Source organism: Falco naumanni, chromosome 5, assembly GCF_017639655.2.
Source record: "Falco naumanni isolate bFalNau1 chromosome 5, bFalNau1.pat, whole genome shotgun sequence".
NCBI lineage: Eukaryota > Metazoa > Chordata > Aves > Falconiformes > Falconidae > Falco > Falco naumanni.
In genome coordinates, this window is record NC_054058.1 from 28,619,058 (window position 1) to 28,638,422 (window position 19,365).

A 19,365-nucleotide genomic window follows, 5' to 3' on the forward strand; every position below is an offset into this window, starting at 1 on the left:
AACAGTGCAATACAAGTTATCACCAAATGCCTTTCACTGACACTTGACCTCCTGAAAGGTAGCGTGCACTGAAAGTCTATCGGGTCAGCAGCCAGCTTTTGAGCTCAAAGCTCAAAACACAGGCCAGTTCCTGGAAATAGCAATGCTGGCAGTGCAAGATGGTGATCGATGAGAAAGCCATGGTGCTCTAGTCCATCTTCCATACCTTCACCTCTGGCCAGCTCCTGCTCTTGACCTGCTCCTGGCTAACACTGGAAGTGCTGATTGCGGGGGAGATGGGCTCATAGGAACGGAGAGACAAGCTAGCAGCGAGCAGACCCATCCGGACACAGGTGTCTGTGTCATGTTTAGCAAGCATCCCTGCAAGGATTCCTGCCATTAAGCTGTGGAGAGAAAGAAAGAAAGAAAGGCAGTTTTGAACACCGGGGGATCAGCTTTGCTCTCAGGAACACGGCCATTCGGCCATTCGTTTGTAAGAGCATTCATTTGCACCTAAACCAACACTTACAGAAGCAGAATATGTCACACAGGAGGAGTGAGGTTATAAGGAAAAGTTTTTGCTTTTTCTGTACTTATTTTTAAATTTAGAGTAGCAAATAGTGTTATTTATTAGCATCTTATTTGTTTCTCATCTGAGAAGTTGAGGTACTTGCCCATTCCACCACATTTTCTATTCTTCCCAGTTTTCCAGGTGAGGCAGGAGAAAAGAAAGGAGTCTAAAAAGGGAATAATCTATTTTTCCCTTGCTCTCTGATCATTTTGTCACTTCTCTGCTCCTTGTTGGTACCTCGTTACATTCCCTTCTGTCCCCAGAGGGGTGGGTGGGAAGAGAGTTAAAGTTTCCATATGTATGTGAAAGGAGCAACAGACACAGCTGGAATGAGAAATCCAAAGCTGAAATGAGGTTGTAGATTCAGATTTTAGTAAACTTTTGCTGTGGCTTTCCATTTGAGCTTTCCCTGTAAAAACAATGTGAGTGTTTGGAACAACAGCTGTCACCCACAGGTCCTCACAAGGCACCGAGGAGGCCATCAAGAGAAGGGGATGACCTTGCCATCTGCCTGGCTTGCAGGGAAAGGCTCTGTTGAGGCATGGATACATGCAGGGTGGTGTTTGTGATTGACTGGGGACAACTGCTGTTTATTCACAGCTAAATACAGTAATGATGCTCAGAAGCTAGGAAAGGACAAAGGAGAAGTAAAAGAGGAGGGATAAGATAATATCTGAGAAGAAGGAAGGACAGGAAAGTGTGATGGCATGGAGGATTAATGAGCAAATCTACAGGGAAGGGAAAAAGACTCTTTGTGTGTGTGTGCTCTAATTACCTCACCATCTTTTTATCCATAACAAAGGCACAGACGATTATGATTCCCATAAACCATTCAATCTCTCAACAGCTCCAGAAATTTAGAGTAAATATTTGGGGGAGCATCCCCTAGCAATGCCACGTGCAGGCACGCAGTGTTATGTTGTCACAGCAGCCAGGTGTGGAGAGCAAACAGCTGCTGCTCCCTGCACACACGCAGCTCCTTGGGCAGCATCTCCAGAGCTGTAGGAGAGCCCCAGGGTCAGAGCATGGCGCGAGGTGCCCTTGATCACTGCTTCTGGGTGCACGGTGTCCCCTGAGCAGTGCTTCAAAAGCGCAAGGGTTCACGGGGGCTGAACTGTGAATGGGTTACAGCCCTGGCTTACACCCTGCTGCATAGTACCTTGGAAGTGCCACCAGGCTGGCCTTGGGTGACTTCACCAGTTTATATGCTGAGGAGGTGACATGTATGTCAATGTAGTGTCCCGGCATTTCTGACCTGTTTTGCCACTCCTACTCTGTAGAACAGGGATTTCTGCAGCTCAGTGGAGCAGCCGGGGTTACCAGGGAGGAAACCCCTATACAAACAAGAGGACTATGAAAATTCCCATACACACTTGGGGACTCTGGGAAATGGGATTTCCAAACCCATATTACTTCAGGAATGGGAGCAGTAACGGGCCCCAAACTTTCAGATAGCTTTGGAACAAAAAACAAATGTCAAGTTTGTTCAACTCCACCTTCAGCGGAGGTGTTTGGCAGTGGCATACTTTATCTCACCCTTGGTCTTCCCTTAAATTAAGCTTTTGAAAAGGGAAAGGAAACCCTAAAGAAGATGTTTAGTTTACACTAGCCTCTAGAAAAACTTGTCCTGCGGTAAGGGGTAGTTGTGTACTGAGCAGATGATGCAGGGAGGAGGCTGTGTCCCTGGAGGGGCTGGCAGAGGTTGGGCACATCTGCTAGAAGCAGTGAGCAAAGCTGAACTTGCCTTGGGGCAGGCTGACCCCGCCGAGGTTCCTCCCAGCCCCCATTTCTCTGCTGCTACACATACTGGTCCCAACAACACTTCGGTCTTCTTTGGAGAAGACCAACTTGCAGTTGCACTCGACTCATCTCAGAGGTGATGTGGGACACAAGGAGTGCATCCTGGCATTATGCAGGTTAACTAGCTGGGCAAAAAGTTATTGATTGATCCTAATTCAAATATTGAAAATGCTACAAGTTTCAAAAAAAAAAAAAAACCAAACCACTTTTCATTCTGCCCAACCATAAAAGATAAAAGAAGTGTTGCTATGTTGAGTTATTGGTAGGTAAGAGCAGCAAAACAAAGGGAAACAGTATCTGTCACATGCAGCCTTTTGGTCTAGCCCAAGGCAATGAAAGGCAATCAATTACTGTCGTGTACAAAGCAAGAAGAAAAAAACCCTGACTACTACATATAGTTTGACAAGTTAGCAAGGAGCAGAATAAAATATTACTCTGACAGACTGAGAATTGATCAGTGGGGCTAGGAATTTCCTACCTCTACTTACAGTGTTGTGTGAACAGCCAGGCAGGTTATACAGCGCTCTTCTGAAGCATGAGCTATCGCCAGAGGCGAATGCAGAACCTGATGAAATGTTTTATAGGATGGTTTTAGCTACTGAGTGTCAGTCCCACTTCCACTGGAGAAGTGTGGAAATAAAGTAGCTAGTAAGACAGCTTTGATGTAAGGTGGTTTACTTTGCTTTTAGCAGCTCAGCCTGGACTAATTCAGAACTACTAGATTGCCATGAAAGGCATGGACCTTAAAGAAAAGCAAAACTAATAATGGCAATACTGGCTTCCCAGGTGCTTAGGGGGACATTTTAAGCCAGCTTTGCAAGCAATCACCATAACCAGTCCAGGTTTGTGTCCTTAGTGTCTGTTCCTCAAGCAGCAAAAGGTCATTTGCTGTTGCAGTAGAATTTCAAAGAAATTCAGTTATGGCCCTTCCACATCTAGCTGGCGAAGGCAAAGTAGCAAGCAGTATACCTGTCGCCGGCTCCTGAGACGTTGACTATCTCTTCCCTGCTGATGTGGATGGCAGGGTAGTGGGTGGCACAGAGGCTGGCAGCAGCAGTCTGTGAGGGGAGGGGAGAGAAGTTAGTGGGAATTGCCCAAGCTGGTAAGGCCTGATGTGGCTGATGCCATCCAGACCTGCATGATGCCAAAAAAAGAAAAGGGGGGAAAAAAAGGCAGTAATCTTTTTTTAACAGTTTGTAAGAGAGCAGTGATTTAAATGAAGCTTCCTGAAAATATTCATGTAAGCACATTTAAAACTAGTTGACCATAAACACTGATCAAACTAGGAGCCAGCAGTATACAGACAGACAACTTGGTTTTCTTTCGGAGCTGTGTATTCCACCCCCCAAAGATGTACATTTGCCAGCAGTGATGCCACGTTTCCCCAGGACTACGGCCATGCCACCAGAAATAGCAACGGTGCTATATGGTCCAAGAAAGAAGCAACTGAGAGCTCGCAGTTAGTTTTCTGTGCCCTTACCTGTTCATGAGCTCCTGAACAAAGCGAGATGCTCCCTCCTAGGCTCTTGCCACAAAGGAGGATGCCGTGAGCGCCGAGGGTCACCACCACACAGTGCAGGTGGGCCAGCAAAGGGCAGGCCAAGGCCACTGCAGTCTGGACAACATCCTCCAAGCTGGATGGCAGCTCTTCAGAAAGTGGGGAGGAAAAACTCTGGTATAACTGCAAGGGTCCTCAACTAGTCTTTTTGTGGGTTGGCAGCCTATTTGTGAACGCTGTTACTACTATTTATGAGCACTTCTGCAATGTGGTTGATGTATATTTTTTTCTTTAAATCGTGGGAAATATGGAATTCTCCAACGTTAGACTTCCATACCATACCATACCATACCATACCATACCATACCATACCATACCATACCATACCATACCATACCATACCATACCATACCATACCATACCATACCATACCATACCATACCATACCATACCATACCATACCATACCATACCATACCATACCATACCATACCATACCATACCTCTATCCTATGCTGAGGAAACCACCCCTCATGGGACTAAAGATGTGTCAGTAGAGATCAAAACCCTGTCCTGAAGCATGACTTCCTTTTCCTAATGCTGTTGGATTTCCACCTGCATGTGGTGGAGTATTTCATTTCTGCAAAGGGTGATCCTGTTGGGACGTGTGCCCTCAGAGCATCATGCTTCAGAGATCTGTTTACAAACCAGAGATTGTTCCCATTTAGCTGATGAAGTGAGGCAAATGGGATCTCTGATTTTGGAAAAGAAGCCATCCTAGGCCTACAGTGCTATCTAATAGATCATCAGGCCAGCCTGGGCTGTACAAACCATGCAGAGATGGCTGTAAGGTGGAAGACACCAGGAGAGCTTATGAATTCCCGCTGTGTTATAACCCAATTTGCTTGAATTGGGGGCTGGAGCAGAAAATGCTCTTCTCCAGGATCTAGGTTATCTAAAAGTGTGACTGACCCTTCTGAGTATTCAATACCTGCTGGCAGAGGGTTCCCAAGGGTCCGGTTTATTGCTCTTAGCTCTTGCAGGTTGGGGGAAATGTATGTGAGCGCTTTCCAGCTGTCTGAGAGGAATGGCTTAGAGGCCTTGTTCTCATCTGTTGGCTCATAGCACACTTCAAAACAACATTGCGATTGGTTAGATAATTAATTAATTAGTGGTTCATCTCTATGTCAGAGCAAGATGCAGTGTAGAAGGCTTAGCATGATCTGCACAACTGGGCTTGTTATGCTTGTAATCTATTAGAAACTTAAATACTGTTTCCCCCATGCTTGGGACCAGGTCCCCCAAGGTTTCCTTTCCAGTGCTCAGCAACGAGACAATTGCTTCTGGCTCTGGAGTGATATAATCAGACTTCAGTTTCGTTACTCTTCTTAGCTGGTTTTGGAGCCTCTGCCAGGTTTCAAGAACACTGTCTCCTTTAGGATTTGCTTTTTAAAATGAAGGCATAAATCCAATAGGAAGCTTTGTGAAGGGTCCCCAAGACACTGGGAGGGCAGAGGGGTGTGGGGGTTTATGGGAAGCGGGATGGGAGATAAAGCCTCTCAAAAGATGCTTTAGTGCTTATTCTGAGCAGCAAACTATATTGCCGCTTGAACTGGCAGAAGCACACATATTTTGCTTGCCTTAAGATTAAAGGCAAAGGGAGCAGCTTTCCCTGGCTTTCTGGCAGCGCCCAAGGGCTGTAGCTACAGGAAATGTGATTTAGCTGCAGAATGAGAAAAACTCAAGAGAAAGCAGAAATGTTTCATCCATTTGAAACAGAGCAGCAGGGTACCCTAAGGAGGGCTGAATAACACAGCATGTCAGACAATAACCGGGCATCTCCAGCAAGCAGAAGTGGAGAGCACTCAGGGTGTTCCAACGTGTCTTGGCACAAACACTGTTAGGAGCTACGGGGCCAGGGTTGGGCGACTTCTCCTTACCTGCTAGCTGATGCTCTCTGGCTAGTTGGCAGACATACTGAATAGTGGAAAGAGGCACATTTCCATCAATGCAAACTAGGGGTGCCTGGCACAGGTTCTCCTTGAACTGGGACACCTAGTGAAAATCCAGGACACAGAGTAGAGACAGCTTGAGTCACTGCAGAGGGACAAAATGATTGCTGGTCAGACTCGAGATGTAGGATTTTCACTTGTATTGCAGCCCTTGGGTGCAGACACGAACCTAAAAGACTGATTTCCTAAGGAAAATGGATTTTTCCATTTGCCTCATTTCCACCCCTTCTTCTCCTTCCCCTGCTTCCTGACATTAAGAGCTGAACTCAACCAGCAGGACCCTTCCAGCAGAGAGAGATAGTTGCTGGTCCTCACTATACCACTTTGGCACCTGTGGGTCAGTCAGAGCTGTACAGGGAAAGGGAACGCTGCTGCTTAATGCCACTGGAGGATCCCCTGTGCTCTGCCTTGCTTGACTATGCTTTTGCTAGCTGTGCAGGTTATTTAGATGTCCTCTGGGCACAATGCCTCCTCAGACAGGTTGTTCATCAGAGTGTTTTACTCCTGGGTCCAACTCAATGGTGTAGGGATGGGGGACAGTGGAGCAGTAGAGTGGGGAGCTTCTGTTCCCTCCTTTGGCGCTCTGAGGCTGCATGACCGCTGCCTGAATGCCAAGGCAATGCTATAGGCACTCCTGCAGAATCCCTCCCATGTCTCTGCTAATCCTGGTGGAAAGAAGGGCTGCCAGAATGCACTTCACAGCAGCAGACTGGTTCAGAGTTTCCACTGGCCACAGCTGTTTCGTAAAGCTCGGGAGAATTAATCTGTCATGTAATGGTTTTCTGTGCCAAGCCAAGGCTTGGGAGAGGCAGGGTGGGGATGGAAGTGGGAGCAATGACTGTGTTTTTCCCTAGGAAGGCTCCACCTCATGGGGATGCCACTGGTAAGTAAATTGCACTTAACTTCCATGTTGCTGTCAGTCATGAAGCACAGGCTTTTGTTCTGTTGATAAAAGAACTAGCAGGGAAGGAGGGTGCAGTAATGGGGCTTTCACTGAATCAGTCCTTAATCACCGCTTCCATTAGCCCTGACATTTTGAAGGTTTGGATGTGCTGAGCAGCGGTGCCTGTTGATACGACTCAGCCTGTAGACACAACAGGGATGGTGGGGATGGAACAGGAAAACTTGGTTTAACCAGTGCTCTGTTCACTTTTTTTTTTTGTTTTTCCCTAAAGGGAGAAATGCAGTCCACCATTTCTGCAGGTGGACTGGATTTATTGCTGGCTTTAAGGTGCCAAAAATTACAGGTTAGCTGAGACTACTTAATGAAGAGGGTACTGGTCTACATGTCAGGGATGATAGTAGTGGTGATACTGTATGAAGCAGAAACAGATAGAAGCTCCATTTGGGTCAGCAGCAATAGAGGGCTCTGGTAGCTGACCCTGCTGCTGTCTCAGTGGTCAATGTCTGGGGTTAACTTTAGGATTCCCCATGTCCCCTCTGCACACCCACTCCCTCCTGGTACAGCTTTACCCGTTGCCTTTTGTCACACGTCCACACACCTGCTCATAAGAAAAAGTTTACAAATCAGATGGATGCATACGTATTGCTCTGTTATCTGGTGGTGGATGTCCATATCTCCCAAGCCGATGCTGAGCTCCCCAGCGCTAGTGATCACAGCACAGTAAGTGGCTGTGCTCTTCCCCTCCAGCTGAAGGACAGCGCTCATGTCCTAAAACAGGGAGGACAGTTACACATGGAGCATGCTTCGCTTCCCTGCCACGCTCGGCTCGTTCCTTCCCTGGGCCCATCTGATCAGCAGCCCAGCTTGCTGTTACCCCTTCAGCCTCCCTTCTCCCTTGAGATTAGCAACATTGCAGAGGTATCTCGGTCTACACAGTGCTGGCAGATGGCTTTTTTTTTTTTTTTTTTTGTATTTGCAACACAACAAGGTTACAGAAAACATCTAGTAAATGAAAGTGACAGGTCTCTGCCATGCACTTCCATAGGTTGTGTCTCTGGCATAATGGAAGAGTGGTCTGCAGCCCTGCCTACTCCCGTCATCCATTGCCGTGGCTGGTGTGACCCTTCAATGGCCTACTAACATGATGGCATGCCTTGGTGGCACACCTCAGCTTGCAGTTACGTTAGCCACCTCACTGACTGCACAGCCTGATTTTGAGGGCAGCCTTGGGGCCATTTTTACAACAGTGTCACAGACATAGCTACAGGTGTCCTGTCCTTCCTCCGTGGGTCTTGTGAATGATCATCTTAGAGAACTCAGGGCATTTCTTGGAATATACATGTAGATGAAGAAACGCGTCAGCCCCAGTAGTTCACAGGGAAGTCAGAGGTTTTAAGGAAAGGGTCCTCTCCAATGCTGTTGGTAATGTGTTTTGTTACAGGCAAGGATTGCATGGCAGCTGGCCACCAAGTCCATCTTCCCTTGGGAAACCACTCACTTTGATGGCACAAGCTGTGCTGTGGTGGGTAAAGGAGGAATTATAGGCATGGTGCTATGAAGCCTTTATAAATGAAAAAAAGAGTTCTTGTTCTCATCGCTTCATTTACTGAGTTGCTCAGGTAGGCAGAACTATGGACCATGTGTTCTATTTGGATACCAGGGCCTTGAGGGCAGTAATAGGCCTTAATGGCCCTGACCAGCCCCACCTGAGGGCTCTGCCCACACCCCTGGCTTGTCTTCAGCCCTGCCTCTCCACCATGGAGGTGCCTGGTGCCCTAGGTTAGGGTTGCCCTCCTGGCTTTTTCTGCTCCCCGCTGGGGTGATGACGCTCTGCCTTGCTGCCCCTGGTGAGCTCCCACTGCCCCTGGCTCCCTGGCCTCGGTGGACAAGCTGCTGCTCCAGCCAGGTACTGCTCTGGTGCACGGGTAGGGGTGTGCAGCGATGTGGAGGACACTACTCCTCTGAACTTGGGAGGTGTCCAGCCTGAGCTCCCAGTTCCAGCTTTTCTCTGTCTTATGCTTTACCCAAACCAGACTGATTTGGGCATTGCTTTGTCTGTCCTCAGGGTCAGGGTTTCATATTTCTGGCTGTGCTTAGGCCCTAGTAGAATTTTTCACGATTTCTCCTTCAAGCACCACTCTGGAGCTGAGCTCAGACCCCACAGTTCAGGCCCCAAAGGCCACATACATCTAGCCTGTCTTCTGCAGGGTGGGTCCTTGCCTTCTAATTGCCTGTAACTAAAGGAGCACTGAATTATTCCTACTCTTAACCTGATGGAAGGTGGCTCTTATGTCTACCAGGGTTGAGGAGATTTTCCCCTCTATGTAACGTCATTGCTTCCATGCTTCTGAGGTGCCACTACTGTGCAACGTACCATGTGGTGACAGTAGTGCAGGACGGACTCTGAATGTTCATCCTTCCCCACAGCTGATAAAAAGAGAGGAGTCTGTCCGAGACGGCTTAAGCAGTCTGAAAAGCAAATGGAAACAAAAAATATTACTAAATCCAGCAGAGCCCTGTGAACACAGTGACAGCATGTGCAGGGTAAATGTCTGTAGGAAAGTCCTCTCCTGCAAAACTTAATGCCCATCAATTCTTGTCTAGAAGGACATTCGGGATAAAACTCAGCCACAGCTGCTGCAAATAACTGGCTGGGGTTGAGTGGGGCCATCTGCATCTGCCTGCTGCACTGTCACTCTGAATTCTCTGGATTTTTTGGAACATCTGGGAGTGGAGGAAAAAAGAAGGGGGAAGAGACTTCTGCATTTCCCCGGCATCATCTCCTTTACCACCACAGGCATGTGGGCTTTTCCACATTGCTTTTGCATACAGTGTTCCTTGCTGCTGGCCTTCCCACGCTGCTGTTCCCACCATGCTATCTTACTAGAACTGAACCTGAATGGATTAACGGGAAACCCTTCCTCTCTCCCTTCAAGTTACCACAAATTCTACCTCAGTGGGTGTCACAGGTATTTTTTTCTTGTGGTGGAGCACCAGGTACAGTGTGATCCTTTCCTATTGCAAAGGACTGTAGCCCTTTTTCTTCTACAGCAGTTCCTGTGCCCCAGTTCCTCTCATCCATGGGGCAAAGATGATCATCTTTGAATAAGCTTATTCCTTTCAAATTCTTGCTCAAAACATACTTCTATTGCAACTATAGCTAACCTGGCATCAGTCAGTGCTGAGGGCCACACTGTTCAGTAGTCGTTGGAGATCACTGATGTTTATTTAACTTTGATTTGGGGTCACTGTGCTGTACGCTAGTTAACTATTCGGGGACCTTTCGTTTACTGATCCCAACTCCCTCCCCTTATTTTCTGCCTTTTCCAGGCAGTCTGCCCAACGGTATATTGCCTAACGTGCCCCAGGTCTTAACAGCACTCAAGAGCTCCTGCTGTTGAAGGAATACCAAAGGACAACTCACAGCTGGCATGCACCCACAGGCAAACCCAAGCACTAGGCACCTGCCAAGTTTCTTCCAACGCCACCAAAGGTTCGTCTCACTCTTCCAGCATTTGTTTGCCCACCGCCCTGGAAGAATAAATTGTTAATTGGCAAAACTGAGAGGGCTGCTTGGCGTAGATGCTACATCTCCATTAACATGTGAAGTGGAGTTGATGTTGCTGAAATATAGGTCAGCAATTAGAGGGAGCCGAAGGCATCTAGCTACCGCATCTAGGACAATACAAACTTCTACAGCCATCTAAAGACTTCAACCTTGATGACAAAGGTCTGCTTCCTAGGAAGGGAGGTCCACTTAATCTCCCTATACATTTCTCGCTTGGTCTTACTTGCTAAGACCTCTCAGTTTATATACGAACAATACTAACGAGTGTTTCAGTCAATACGAGCAGCGCTCTGAACTTGCCTGCTCACAACAGTGCTAGGACTCCAGAGCTGCTGACCCAGACCTGATGGGCACTGCAGCTGCCTTCCTTACCTTCCTTCTGCTACTTACCTCTCCCCTAAAGCGGTTTGGGGTTTTTTATTTATTTTCATTTTTGAAGGTAAAATGAGATTTGTTATCTTTGTCAGTACCGCCTCTGTACTTTACTCATGGAAAGATCTATTTCAGTGCCTGGATACTGTTTCACTCAACTGTCTCTTCCCAAACATACCCCACACCAAATATACACTTCTTCTCCAACTGTGTGGTTATCACCTTTTCTTTTTCTCTTGCCTCTGCCTTCCACTCCTCTGTTCATCTGTCAGCCTGTCACAAACAGCCAAATTGCCAGAACACAGGTAATCCCTTACCCATCTCCTTCTAATTCTTCTGCCAGACAAATTACATCAGTAAGTGCTCAGACCAATTTGGGCTTCATGTGACTATCAGATGAAGCTCTTGTTTCATAAAAACCTGAGACATGCTTTCCATTTCTGAAGACAGCTTGCCACTGATGGTTATAATGATCTTCACAGTTCTGGACGACTTAGAGCTTTCAAGAGTATGTTGAGCATTTGGGTGGCAAGCGCTGAGGAGTGTACATGCCTGTACATGGCAGCTCCTGGCCCAGACTCTCTCCACCCCATGTTAGCCCAGGTGCACCAGAATACCCCTGCACATATGTTTTTCTTGCTTGTACACACCACTATCTGTCTGAAACAAGTAAATGTATTGCCAACTCACAGTAAGAAACATCCTGCCTCCAACCCATCACTGGTCTTGGGCGTTCTCAAAACTCATATTGAAGCTTTCCCAAGGACCCTTCTTCTGCCTGTGTGAAGCCGCACAACCGTCCTTTGCACACAATGCTTTCTTCTGCATCCAGTGCTATGACTGTAAGAGGCTGCTCTCCCATCTAAATACGCTCTTTCATAACTCTCTTCTGACCTCCAAGCTGGTTTTGTTTGCCCTGACTCTCCCCAGTTCCGTAGTCTGTAAGACTTTGTGCTAATTCTCGATGCCTTTGCTTTTCTGTCTGGCAGTTCTCCAAGTCCTGAACTGCTCAGACCACCTGAGCAGAACTGCCTGTATATAAGCAACCTATGGCTTCTGTCCGTCTTTCCACTACTTGTCACTCCTCATTACCCCTCCATTACACTTGCTCATGCTCCCTGGGAATTGCCACTGGTACTGCCAGGAATGGATATCTGCAACTGCCTCCTGTTGAGTGTTGCAGATTTTGAGAGCATTCAGCTTGGCTATTTTAACTCTGAAGCTCACTATCCATAATAGAGGCAGCCAAGGAAGAAAAAAACCCTAAAAATTCCAAAGTAAAAAGCAAGGATGCTTGTTTAGGCAAGTCTAACAACATGGCTTTGAACGCTAGCCCCTATTTCAATATTAAAAGAGGGTACTAACTGCCATCAGTAATGAGCACAAACTGCACAAACTCTTTTTTTTGTGCAGTTCCACTGTTTTTCAAAACTGATGCCTGCAGGAATGTTGAAAATACTCATGAGCTCCTTTTGTTGTCTAGCATGCTGATCTTCCTTTTTAGTCCCACACACATCACAAAGGCAGAGTTGCAGGGTTTTTTTAAGCCAAGCCTTGCCCTAACAGCAGGCATGCCAGACTCCCGCTCAGGGAATCCAGCTGTGATCTCTGCTGTTGTACAACCCCACAGGGCCTAAAAGAAATGAAGATGCAAAATCTCTCTTTAAAGTAGCAGGTAGGTGCAGTAAGAAACTAGCAGCCTGCTTTTTAAGAAAAATAAATGACTGGCTCTTATCGCACCTTGCCAGCTCAGCTGGTAACCCCAAGTCTAAGCGGTACTTGAGTATCTCTTCTGTGTTGTGTTCAGGTGGGGCTGGCTGAGATGAAAGAACTTGCGTGAAAATGGGCTTGCTGAGGTGATTTGAAACAAGACTGGGCTGATGCTTTCTGGCAATATTTCAGAGACCTGAGAGAGAGTTTCTTGAACCTTCTTCTATGTCCTAAGGGCTTTAAATGTCTCATGTAAAAATGAGACTCAGCTCAAATTCTGGGTACTCTGAGAGAGTTATAACTGTGATGTTTCTTTCAGTACCTTTTTCTGAGCAAGACCATGCATCCTTCTCTGCAGGTCACTTATAAAGCGCTTTGCTTTTGGATAGCCTTGAAAGCCATGTAGGAATTACAACCAGGACAGAATACAGCTGCTTTCTTGGTGAGACAGCAAGAGACCTGAGTGGTACCCCAGTGCTCTGCAACAAATCCAGCATGCATAAGGGTGGGACCTCCTAGGTGCTGCGCGCTTGGAAAAAATCTGTCTTTAACAGCTAAAAGAAATGCTGTTAAGAGCACCTCTTCCTCTGTGCCTAACCACAGAAGCTGTCAGTGGGAACATTTTTATTTGTCAGTTCCCAAATCCTCCTTCAGCTTAACTTTTGGGAAGTTGCCACGATGGACGCATCAGCTCTAGGGTTCACTGCTGTACGGAAGGGCAGCTAATGCCTCACTTTTTCATGCAACATTAAAATGTCCTTTTTCTTTTCCCCCCGTCAGCTGTTCCCAGTAGAGTCTATAGCTGCCCTTGGCCCCTTCCCGTGCTGTGGGTGGTCCAGAGATCTGCTCTCCTGCCTGACACATCAAAGGGTGGCTGTCCACCCTTGGACACAGCTTAGCTCCTTGTCCTGATAGCTGAGAATGGGGTATGTTAACAGTTAGATCACAACTGAAGTAGTTAAACTTTAGGGTTTTGCAAGCCTTTGTAGCTGATGCCCCAGCACGTGTCACCCTTGACCATTATAATATTGTTTTGCCTCTGCTTCTGTATCACTGGATAGCCAAATTCCTTAAGGACAGCTTCCCCAGCACGTCTTTCCCCTGTCTGACGGAGAGGTGTTCACAGACTGCCCCATCTAACAACAGGAGTTTCATGCCTCAGCAATCAGCATAGAGTAAGTTGAGACACAAAACAACTTTTGAGCAAGCTTCACCACCCCTGTGTGTACTTCATATAGCTTAATAAGAATTGTATAGACCATGTGAATGGGAAATTCCCAGGTTTGTTCCACTTTAGCTTCTTGGTTCTTAGTCAAACCAAATGAAGAGGGAGAGGGTCTGGCAACATTTAAAATGTTCTATTTTTTTAAAGCTTGCTTTTTGCTTTTTTTTTTTTTTTCTTTTTTTGGTGTGATTTAAATCCTGTATGACTGAGGAAGCTGGCTCTTGTTTGGCTGTAACTGTGTCAGTACTACTTTTCTCAAAGGTTTCTTATGACTGTGGGTACTCTAAACAGAGACTCTTACTCCTGTTCATGCTGCTTTCTGTAGCTAAGAGAGTCCCAGTCAGCCAGAGCTGGCTCTTACATGGGGATTTCCTCCCTACAGGGTATGTCCTTGAATTAGAGGTTGTCATAGCACAGTGAGGATCTTCACCCATTTCTTCTAGCTCTTTGCACATGTGCTTCAAGAGTGCCCTGGGCTGCTCTTCTGCAAAAAAGAACTTTTTAGACTTACGGCATCAAAGAATAGCTCCAAGGCACTTTAACATAAACTGTAGAGGCCAGAGTCATATCTGGAGATTGTAAGGATGATACATTAGTCTGTACCTGTCTTGAGTGGTAAGGATAGCACGGGAACGGAGTAGGTCAATATGTATCTCCCCACTACCCACCTAGCCAACACACCGAACATGGAGTGCTACACCTCCCACATTAGTGCACATGTGTCCGTACAGATATGTGAATATCATGCATGTATACCACCTTCCCCCACACCCCACCCACCCTCTTTGGCTTGGCACTCCTGTAAATGTAGCTAGAAATGGCAGTGGTGCTAAGAAAACTGCTATAGATACAGTACCAGGATGACAGGGTTCTGCGCCTTGGCTATAAAGTCAATGTTGATACCTCCAATCACCACCTTTGAGAGGGAAGAAAAAAGTGAAAAGTGGTTGGAAGGGGCTTGAAGAAAAAGTTTCAAAGTCTTCATTGCTTCTCCTAGTCACTTTTCCCACCCTCTTGAAAGCTATCCCATTTACAGTGTGAAGGCCTGTGCTTATTTTGGATGGCTAGACACATATCTGTACAATTCCAGCTAGAAAGAATTGAAATCTCTTCTCTGTGTTGCTTTCTGAATTATGCCTGCTCATAGCCAGCCCCAGCATGGCGGGTGGGATGTTACTGTATACACGTATGGGTGCTGGTGGTTTCACTGTGTGCTGATAGAGAAACATAAGAAGCTGCATGCGTCTGGTCATGTCAGTCATCTTGAAGCCATCTCTCTTGGGACAATTTCTGACACACCAAACTTCAGAAACATTCAAGCCCTGCTGTGTAAAAAAGCAAAAAAAAAAAAAAAAAAAAGGGAAAAAGTGGGCAGAAAAATGCATTCATTTCTTGCAAGCTCCCAGGAGAAACTGCTGTACCCAGTGACACTTTATGGATCACTGTCTTATTGTCCTACAAAGCCAGAAAAAGCAGTACAGCTCCACAAACAGGAAGTTTCCAGATTCTTTGGGGATATACAGATGGTTTTTCTCATTCCATCACATGTGGGGTTATTGCCTCTGGAGTCACAGCCCTCTTTTATGTTGACACATCCTACTGAAAATGAATTTTAGAAAATTTTTCAGCTCTCTAAAGATTACCTAAAATAGATTTCCTGTTAAGTTATGTGGCACACACAAAAAATCCAAGATTGCGAATAGAATATTAGGGTTATAACCGATCTTGTTTGGAATATGCTGTACCTCTCGTAATTTTTGCAATGACAAACAGGAGGCCAACAAAAAGAGATATTTATAAAACGTGTATGGCTCAGCAGCTCAAAATATCTTCCTCCACCCTCTTCCAGATCTACTCCTGTAGTCACGAGTTCCCTGGGCCTCAGAGTAACACAGCTGAGGCTGCATGTAAGGGCATAGTAAAAGGTGAAAAGGTGATGATAATTTTAATGGATTTGATGGTCTAAGACTTAAGGGGAATAGGCCGCTGTCAATATTTTTTCCCTGTAAATGTCGATAGGGGGAGGCGGACTGAGGATATTTATCTGAGAAGAGCAAAGAATACTAAAGAGAGAATGTCTGCCAGTGTGAAGCAGGAAGATTAGTCTCTATCTGAGTCACCTTTTACTTTTGGGCATAGATATAAATTTATCCTGTGCTGTCAGCAGAGAGGCATTCTATGGAGAGCAGCAGGGGACTCACTGGCTGAGGAGGGGCTGTGTCCTTTTGCTGAGGCAGGTGACCCTTCCTTCTGGCTTTCTGTAGTTTGCTCAGGGCCACCGCAATGCAGCTGCCCACTCTGGCATTGTTCTGGATCAGTGCAAGGTCTGTTTGGCATTTCTTTGAGGAAAAGAAAAAGTACCAGCAAGACTGGTATGTCAGAAGCCTATGTAAGAACTACCTACAGGGAGAAAGCAGAAAATACATGCTGCAAGACTTGATTTGATTGCTCTATACCATAATCCTTTGGGGGCACGCATACTGGGTTGCAATACTGAATGAACACTCTGAATTTTAAAGCTTTTTCACCTTCCTCCCCCTGTGTTGGAGAGGAAATCTGTCATCTCCGTTTGACAGATAGGGAACCAATTCCATCTCCATTTGACAGATTGGGAAGCAAAGGCTTCACAGAGAAAAGAGCAGGTGAAGTGCTTAAACTAGAGCCAAGAGTCTAAAAATCTCAGAGGATCTTGGACAGCTTTCCCAGAAAGAGATGCCTACTGAGATTTTTGTCAAGTCTCTATAAGCAATTTTTTTAGCAATTTCATTGGGATCAGAGCATCAGAGGCTTTGAAAGCCCCACTTTGTGGCTCCATACAGCTCTAGTATCCAAAAATGCCTTTACCAATCTGTCCTGACTGACCCAGGCCTCCTAGAGGGCTGGCAGCAGAGCCTGGGTGTGAACCTGGCTCTCCCAGATCCTACACTGGCATCCCACCCAGTAGATCTGCTTTTCTTTTGACTCTACAAGAGAATTCCTGCTCACCCGGGGAGTTTTCCTTCCAAGTTTCTCTTACTCTGCACCTGTGTGAAGGGTTGGATAAGGCAGTGTGATGTACAGAGCAGTGCTCTGGGAAGCCCTGGTACCTTCCAGTGTGCAACCCTACCACGGATGACAATGTCCTGAAACTCTACCACGGAGCAGGCAAGCTCGGTGATGAGATGTGAGGGATCTCTTTGGGCTCTGGACCATTTGCTGTGCTGCCCTCCAGTTTTTAATGCAAAAGTGGATGAAGACAGTAAGGGTGTTCCTGAAAAAGCAGGATGCAGCCACTAAGCTCTCATCTGTTTGCAGATACTGAAGTGTTTTCCCCTTGCTAGACTGTCAATACAGTGACAGCATTTTCCACCAAGCATTACCAGAACAGATATGAAGCACACTGGAGTACTTCCCCACCACCCCCACCGCCCCACCACCCCTTCAGTAAAAGGATACTGGAGTCCAGTGATTTCCCATCAGTTAATTCATTGAGCTTCTGTAACATAAAAGGGGTCAGTTCTTTGCCTGTGATCCCTTTGGACCTGCAAATGTAAAGAAAATGCCTGCAGATGAGAAGGACTGAGCTGAAACGGCATCAGAGGAGAAGCACTGTTGCTAGCAGATAATTTATCTCCATAACCAAATACCATAAAAAGTCCTGTAAACAAGCTTCAGGTTAGATAAAACTATGGTTGGAACCATGTTGTGGGCTCACCCATGCCCAAGGTTAAGCTGTGCTATAGCCCTGCAGCAGAGTCCCTGAAGTCCTTTACTTCCCCAAGACCACAGGGTGAGCCAAGGGTAGGGCTTAAGTTGCTTCTCACCTGGCTTCGCCAAGAGCTTGCTGGATGGCCTCTTCGATGACCTGGCCTGAGGCAGCTCGCTCCTGGGGACAGGGAACTGCTATCAGCACCCCGCTGCTCAGGCCTAGCCCCAGAGCACTGGCTGGGAGAGGACAGGCAGATCGTTAGTGGTTCTCCTTGGATAAATTAAATGCTGAAGGAAAAGGACAGAGGAGAGTGGGGATGGGGTGAAGGAACCCACAGAGCTGGAGCTCCTGTTTTTAGATGACCCAAGGTCAAGGTCTTTTCCAGATACCAATCAATTTACATTTGCCTATTTCTTTTTGTACAATAATGTTTGTACAATTCTTTCTGTACAATAAAAGGGGCAAATATTTTTTTCTTTTAAAAAAAACACTAATTCCACTTCTGCAGGCCCAGACGGTATTTTTGTAAACACATTAACATACGTGTTGCCTCCACTTCACCACTGTGAACAAAACATGTATGAGCATGCCAAGGTGGTTGCAGCTAGCTAAAAAAACTTGCTTTAAAGACTGAACTTTCCTGCTATTTTATTTTCAAAGCACTGAAGCTGGAGCGGGGGAAGTGGGATAGTTTGTGTTTTGGGGCAAACTCTTCTCCAAAGTTAAAAAATAAGTGCCTCATCCGAGGTGATTTTTGTGTCGTTCTTCTCCAGGGTCCTACATAGGCCTTTGCCTTCTGAAACACACCAATGAGTTCAGCTGCCTCCTCTTCGTCCCGGACGTGATATGGTGCATGGAAGCCGCTCTGGCGCGAGAAGAAGGCTGGGAACTCTCTTGACTCTCCAAAGGCAGCCACGCAGACTCCCTGCGTCTCCTGCAGTAGTAGAGGCCGTACAAGTAGGTAATCAGTAGAGGGAAAAGGGACCCACGAAAAGAATGGAACTTTTTCCTTCTGTCCAGCTAGCAACTGCCTTTCTTTAGCACAGGGTTTGGTTATTTTTGTATGTTCCATTCTATTCTGTTCTATCACCAACAGTTTTCAAAGCAAAGAGCCAGACACGGTAACTGGTTAGACAGAATCTGGCTTACTGAGACACAGGAGACACGTACATCCTTTGCTTGTGCTCAGAGCTGATCAAAAGCCACGCAGCTGTCATTAGCACAATACTGAGTCCAAGGTAACAACCTGTGATCTGAAGACATGTCAGGAGCTGACAGGAATATAAATGAGTTCTTTTTGAGATTGAGAAGTATTGATGTTGGCTGTCACCTGAAGTGATAGCCCTGTTGGTTTCCAACATACCAGACCTTAAAAAGTTTCTCATTTTAATTCTGATTTTATTTTAGTGTTTGATGGATCTAGCTTGCCTGATCCACCAGTTCTGGAGCATTGTCCCAGAAAAGCAAGTCTAATGCCAGAGAAAAGGAGCATGGCTAGAGCTGCCTTTGGCATCAATTAGAACAGCTGTTGGAACAGCCCCTTGGGCCTGGATAGATACATGTTAGGGAGCAGCCCAGTGCTTGTACAGCCCCAGGGCTAGAAAACTGTAAATAGGGCTTCACATCCTCTCAACAGTAATTTCTAAAAATCTTAGGCTTAATACCTACCCCAACAGCATGGGGCATTCTGTACAGAAAGTGCAACATCATCTGCTTTCAAGGCTCAGCAGCCCATGCTACCTACCAGGTATTCCAGTGTCCTGCCAATATCAAGGATAGACTTGACTCCTGCAGATACAACAGCAACTGGAGTTCGTCCTAGCTCTGTCAAATCAGCACTCACATCCAGAGCTGTCAAGGGACAAGCAACCATTGTGTTGGTGATTGTGTTCTACTTCAAACTGATGTGATCTGCCCTCCTCAAAAGCCGTACTTGCCTGGGATGCCACTGCCTGCTTTTGTAACCACTTAGATCCACAAACAAATATTACAGGTTTAGACATGCCTTTAGGTGTTGAGATTGAAAGAGATACCGACAA

At 46.3% G+C, this 19,365-nt stretch overlaps 1 protein-coding gene across 3 annotated transcripts in view; it reads right to left on the reverse strand.

The window, feature by feature from the left end:
• LOC121088968 (pseudouridine-metabolizing bifunctional protein C1861.05-like) overlaps nt 1-19,365 on the reverse strand; it is a 25,018-nt gene continuing 5,653 nt past the window's right edge. For all 3 annotated transcript variants that reach the window (XM_040595673.1, XM_040595676.1, XM_040595675.1), the window contains exons 6-19: nt 19,071-19,177; nt 18,134-18,260; nt 17,442-17,562; nt 17,074-17,159; nt 15,840-15,964; nt 14,495-14,554; nt 10,228-10,294; nt 9,138-9,232; nt 7,403-7,531; nt 5,788-5,902; nt 4,839-4,976; nt 3,831-3,997; nt 3,320-3,408; nt 1-383 (exon numbers count right to left, since the gene is read on the reverse strand). In XM_040595673.1, the coding sequence (XP_040451607.1) occupies nt 188-383; nt 3,320-3,408; nt 3,831-3,997; nt 4,839-4,976; nt 5,788-5,902; nt 7,403-7,531; nt 9,138-9,232; nt 10,228-10,294; nt 14,495-14,554; nt 15,840-15,964; nt 17,074-17,159; nt 17,442-17,562; nt 18,134-18,260; nt 19,071-19,177 (1,622 nt within the window). In that variant the 3' untranslated portion in view covers nt 1-187. The remainder of the gene's footprint in view (nt 384-3,319; nt 3,409-3,830; nt 3,998-4,838; nt 4,977-5,787; nt 5,903-7,402; nt 7,532-9,137; nt 9,233-10,227; nt 10,295-14,494; nt 14,555-15,839; nt 15,965-17,073; nt 17,160-17,441; nt 17,563-18,133; nt 18,261-19,070; nt 19,178-19,365) is intronic.